We start from the raw sequence: 6,600 nt of genomic DNA on the forward strand, positions 1-6,600 counted from the left end.
ATGTAATTAATTACTTGGTTCTTGGGCTATTTTTAAAAAAAAAAGATATTGGGAGGGAGTTTACCATTCTGTTAGTGAAAAAACAGATGAGGGCATGTTTTGTTTTATTTTTCAAACCAATCATTATCTAATTTCCTATAAATTACTTCAAAATATGGAAAACAATGATTTATCATGGGTCTTTGTCTTTGTTTCACATTAATGAACATAACAGATATTACAGGAGAAAACTTTGTTGGTGATGCTTTTTGACACAAATTCTTCTCTCGAAGAATAATGAGGGACATTTTCATTATCCATCCAGGAATAATTTATTTTTCTACTTCAAAAGAGGTGTAATGGAAGGCTTGAGGACCAAGTAATCCTCTTTTCCTTTTCCTTTTTTTTTTTTTTTTTTTTTTAATTTTTTTTTTTGGGGGGGGGGGGGGGGGTTCATACGTGATCTATTAGACAAAGGTGATAATGTATGAAAGTTTTGTATAATCATCATTACCTGAAAATAGAAGTATACAATATAAAGTAGAAAGAAGGTTTAATGATTTTAAACATGGTATAGGAGATAGTTCTTGCTATTTTTGTTACCAAATTATTACAAATTCCCAGAGAGTCTCAAGTCTTGAATTGATGAAAAAGTACATTGTCATAAAAAAATTGTATGTGCATGATTCAATTTTTGTACCAAAATCAATTTTGGGTTTTATGTGTGACCTTTTCTACACTTAGTCCTGTACTGTCATGCATGTGTGTCCGATAACCCTTTATACCAACCATATATTTTGTGACAAAACCAGATTTTCATGAATTACCAAGGAAGGACAATTAAAGAAGAATTAGCGGTGAATTTATTTAGATTGTAGTGTTAAAGTGTACAAATGAAGATGACAGAATGTAGTCACTAAAATGTCACACTTCAATTGATATAAACCTGAACTGTTTTATGATGTACGAAAGTTTATCCATGCACTTACAGATACTTACCAACAAAGAAAAAGTGTTTATCTACATATAAAGCAATATGAGAGGAGTGTTGTACAGCCTACACTTTACTTAGGCAAAACATGTTGACCTCTGAAAGTCTCTCATATATGGTCACGATCAAATACTCTGTAATATCTGCATGGTCATGGTGTATAATAACATTTTCAGCATTCTGAATGAGAAATGTTCCAGAGTGTGCCAGTTTCATACTTTAACTAACATATGTTGGTGTGTATAATGCGTGTTAATATCATTTCATTTCACAAGAACTATGTTGAGTAATACAAATTCAGTAGTAATTAGCCAGGGCTTTTTGGGGCGTTAATATTTAAGCCAAATTCCCAAAATTTGCAGTTTAGGTCGTAAAATTATCTTTCCCTAATCACCAATTTTCTTCCTAAAATGACACATTGAAAAGGCCCCATCCAAACCAGTGAGAAAAAGCCATATATCTATAGGCTGTATGCAAATGTCAAGTACAGTTATATATAATTAGCCCTCTCCTGAGATTGGGACTAATTGTTACATAAAAATATGCCTGTAAGTTTATATTATATACATGCATACATATTTTAGTGCACTTAGCTATAAGCTCATTAACTGATTAATGCGATGATATGTCTTAAGCAATGAAGACGGTTTTATTTTAGCACAAAAAGCACTAAAACAAGATTACTGCTAAAATACACATTTACAGTAGATGGGAGGTAACTCTCACTATCAATACTGCTAAAATACACATTTACAGTAGATGGGAGGTAACTCTCACTATCAAATTATTGTCCTCAGATGGTTTCATAACTATTTCAGCATATCGAGGATGAGTTAAATTTGTGCTTAACTTTATAAATTATACATAAGTTATTATTAGGTGGTTGGTTATAAGGAAGGGAACACACCTGTTACTTAAATAAGATTATGATCAAGGAAGGGAACATACACATTACTTGAAATAAGGTTATGAGGAAGGGAACACACATGTTACTTAAAATAAGGCTATAAGGATTGGAACACATGTTACTTAAAATAAGGTTATAAGGAAGGAAACACACATGTTACTTAAAATAAGGTTATAAGGAAAGGAACACACATATAATATAAATTAGTTTATGAGGAAGGGAACACACATGTGACTTAAATAATATTTTAAGAAAGGGAACACACATGTTATTTAAAATAAGGTAACAAGGAAGGGAACACACATATAATATAAATTAGTTTATGAGGAAGGGAACACACATGATACTTAAAATAAGATTATAAGGAAGGGAACACATATGTAACTTAAAATAAGATTATAAGGAAGGGAACACATATGTAACTGAAAATAAGATTATAAGGAAGGGAACACATGTGTTACTTAAAATAAGGTAATAAGAAAGGGAACACATGTGTTACTTAAAATAAGATTATAAGTAAGGGAACACACACCTTAGTTAAAATAAGGTTATAAGTAAGGGAACACACACCTCAGTTAAATTAAGGTTATAAGGAAGGTAACACACACCTTAGTTAAAATAAGGTTATAAGTAAGGGAACACACACCTTAGTTAAAATAAGGTTATAAGTAAGGGAACACACACCTTAGTTAAAATAAGGTTATAAGTAAGGGAACACACACCTCAGTTAAATTAAGGTTATAAGGAAGATAACACACACCTTAGTTAAAATAAGGTTATAAGTAAGGGAACACACACCTTAGTTAAAATAAGGTTATAAGGAAGGGAACCAATCATTGATAAGATAAATTTTCAATATAAAATGGGTTGTTTCAGTGGGAAGACAAATGTCTCTGACGGAGCGGCAGCAGATCCGGCAGTCCTCAGCGGCCATTGTGGTTGTCCCGTTGAAGCAGAGCCAAGTTGACTTGTTAAACGAAGAGCAAAAATTACATGGAGTTGGAATTGATATAAGTCCTAAATCAGCCCATGCAATTGCACTCATTGAAATGCTAAATGGAGTGTGGTAGGTATACACAAAACTAGTGATAAGAACCGTTTATGTATATAATACACAAAACTAGTGATAAGAACCGTTTATGTATATAATACACAAAACTAGTGATAAGAACCGTTTATGTATATAATACACAAAACTAGTGATAAGAACCGTTTATGTATATAATAAAATATATAAACGACTCAAAAACTTTAATGTAATGTTTGTTTATGTATTAGGAAAACTGTCAATTTTCACACATAAATAGATTTTGCCTCTATTAGATGTCCATTCCTTTATTCAGTTATTCGATCTTTTGCAGTGTCCAGCTTGACCATAAAAGTTGGCTGAAAATATTTCGGTCTACATGGTCAATTTGACTTAGTGACAATGTACAGTATTGAAAGTGAGGCAGCATTAACACAGCAATGTAACAATGGTTGGGGTGAATTTGTATATGTGAGTCTTGGTCCCAGACCAGTTTACAGTATAATATGTATATGTGAGTCTTGGTCCCGGACCTGTTTACAGTATAATATGTATATGTGAGTCTTGGTCCCGGACCTGTTTACAGTACAATATGTATATGTGAGTCTTGGTCCCGGACCTGTTTACAGTACAATATGTATATGTGAGTCTTGGTCCCGGACCTGTTAACAGTACAATATGTATATGCGAGTCTTGGTCCCGGACCTGTTTACAGTACAATATGTATATGTGAGTCTTGGTCCCGGACCTGTTTACATTACAATATGTATATGGGAGTCTTGGTCCCGGACCTGTTTACAGTACAATATGTATGTGAGTCTTGGTCCCGGACCTGTTTACAGTACAATATGTATATGTGAGTCTTGGTCCCGGACCTGTTTACAGTACAATATGTATATGTGAGGCTTGGTCCCGGACCTGTTTACAGTACAATATGTATATGTGAGGCTTAATCAATGGTCCCGGACCTGTTTACAGTACAATATGTATATGTGAGTCTTGGTCCCGGACCTGTTTACAGTACAATATGTATATGTGAGTCTTGGTCCCCGACCTGTTTACAGTACAATATGTATATGTGAGTCTTGGTCCCCGACCTGTTTACAGTACAATATGTATATGTGAGGCTTGGTCCCGGACCTGTTTACAGTACAATATGTATATGTGAGGCTTGGTCCCGGACCTGTTTACAGTACAATATGTATATGTGAGGCTTGGTCCTGGACCTGTTTATAGTACAATATGTATATGTGAGTCTTGGTCCCGGACCTGTTACAGTACAATATGTATATGTGAGGCTTGGTCCCGGACCTGTTTACAGTACAATATGTATATGTGAGTCTTGGTCCCGGACCTGTTTACAGTACAATATGTATATGTGAGTCTTGGTCCCGGACCTGTTTACAGTACAATATGTATATGTGAGTCTTGGTCCCGGACCTGTTTACAGTACTAATATGTATATGTGAGTCTTGGTCCCGGACCTGTTTACAGTATAATATGTATATGTGAGGCTTGGTCCCGGACCTGTTTACAGTACAATATGTATATGTGAGTCTTGGTCCCGGACCTGTTTACAGTACAATATGTATATGTGAGTCTTGGTCCCGGACCTGTTTACAGTACAATATGTATATGTGAGTCTTGGTCCCGACCTGTTTACAGTACAATATGTATATGTGAGGCTTGGTCCCGGACCTGTTTACAGTACAATATGTATATGTGAGGCTTGGTCCCGGACCTGTTTACAGTACAATATGTATATGTGAGGCTTGGTCCCGGACCTGTTTACAGTACAATATGTATATGGGAGTCTTGGTCCCGGACCTGTTTACAGTACAATATGTATATGTGAGGCTTGGTCCCGGACCTGTTTACAGTACAATATGTATATGGGAGTCTTGGTCCCGGACCTGTTTACAGTACAATATGTATATGGGAGTCTTGGTCCCGGACCTGTTTACAGTACAATATGTATATGTGAGGCTTGGTCCCGGACCTGTTTACAGTACAATATGTATATGTGAGGCTTGGTCCCGGACCTGTTTACAGTACAATATGTATATGTGAGTCTTGGTCCCGGACCTGTTTACAGTACAATATGTATATGTGAGTCTTGGTCCCGGACCTGTTTACAGTACAATATGTATATGTGAGGCTTAATCAATGGTCCCGGACCTGTTTACAGTACAATATGTATATGTGAGGCTTGGTCCCGGACCTGTTTACAGTATATTGTGTAAATGTACCTGGGCTGTTAACTTTATTTTAAATCTCAACAACTGTTTTATCAAAAATCAAATATCTAAGTGGATTTTTACAGAAAATTTGAATCTGTTTCTTTAAGCTGTTGAAATTGAGATAGAAAATAAGGTTCACAGTCCAGGTAAAGGTAAATGGTTGATGACTGGGTGCAGTGTTCTCACACTTCACCCAAACTTGTACCAAGTGTCAACTGTACATATGGGCATGAGAAGCGTCACCATCACTATATTTCAATGTCATTCCAACAATTGTACTCTTTTTCTCAGAAATATCCTTGAATGCTATCTATATTCCATATTAATAATGCTTTCTCTTTGTTAGGACAGAGTATGTTGATGTTTTTCAAAAACTGTCCATTTTGGTCATGATGTTTACATCAGAATATACCTTTTTTTTCCCCAAAAAAAATGTAAAACTTGTGATAGAGTTGGGATTGAAAATCTTACAGGGAAATAAAACCTTTGAGAGCTTTTGCTTATTTCTTATAAATGGGAGTTATATGAAATATACTATAATCATTGCCTTGTGTTAATTCAATACTGCATGATATGTTTAACTCCTTTTTTATGTTTGAAAATTTAATATGTCACTTGCACGAAGACCTGTGATATACTTGGTAGTAAATTATTAAACTTGATTATTTCTATGATACATTAACTCTCGTGTGAGATCCTCTATATGGTTTAATGAATAATTGTGTCACTCCTGAATCTTGTACAGGATAGCGGGCTGGGATGGACGTCGTTTCCCTCGTCTTGCCGAAAAGATCCACATAGGAGACCAGTTGTTATCTGTGGAGGATGTCCGAGTAACCAGTTCAATTCAGGCGTCCAAACTTCTAAAACAGACACAATCGCAACGAGTTACTTTTGTTATCAAGCGCCTCCCATATGCTTCCATTCTAGCTATCCGCAGAAACCATGATGGGGAAAATCTCGGTATAACTCGTGACGGGGGCACAGCTGAGGTAAGATATCTTCTGTGAAAATGTCTGTATTATAAAATGAGATATGGTGGGTACAGGTGATATGTATTGTGTATGATTGATTTATTTCGTAGATCACGTACATGGATCCGAATGGATTGGTGGGAAGGTCTGGTCTTCAGAAGCGGGCCAAGACAGTTGATGGAGTCGGGGATTGTAACTGGATGCTGACTGAGATCAACAGTCGATCACTCAACTTCTCATTCAAAGGCGAGGAGGTATGGCAGATGTACTGTGAAACTGGAAATGAATACATGTAGTTAACTGCTTAACTTCTCATACAAAGGGGAGAATATATGCCAGATATATTGTGAACTGGAAATCAATTGTTGAATGCTTAACTTCTCATAAGGAGAGTGTGATACCTGTATGTCAGATATACATGTACGTCACTGTCAGTAAAACGGCAAAAGTAAATTTTGAAAAATCTTTATTACTCTTAAAAC

At 35.7% G+C, this 6,600-nt stretch overlaps 1 protein-coding gene across 3 annotated transcripts in view; it reads left to right on the top strand.

Annotated features, from left to right (window-relative positions):
• The window catches only part of LOC117339463, a 49,112-nt gene that overhangs the window by 29,790 nt on the left and 12,722 nt on the right, over window positions 1–6,600 (top strand). For all 3 annotated transcript variants that reach the window (XM_033901047.1, XM_033901049.1, XM_033901048.1), the window contains exons 7-9: window positions 2,754–2,943; window positions 5,890–6,136; window positions 6,229–6,372. In XM_033901047.1, the coding sequence (XP_033756938.1) occupies window positions 2,754–2,943; window positions 5,890–6,136; window positions 6,229–6,372 (581 nt within the window). The remainder of the gene's footprint in view (window positions 1–2,753; window positions 2,944–5,889; window positions 6,137–6,228; window positions 6,373–6,600) is intronic.

The sequence above is a fragment of the Pecten maximus genome, chromosome 12, assembly GCF_902652985.1.
Source record: "Pecten maximus chromosome 12, xPecMax1.1, whole genome shotgun sequence".
NCBI classification, from domain to species: Eukaryota; Metazoa; Mollusca; class Bivalvia; order Pectinida; family Pectinidae; genus Pecten; species Pecten maximus.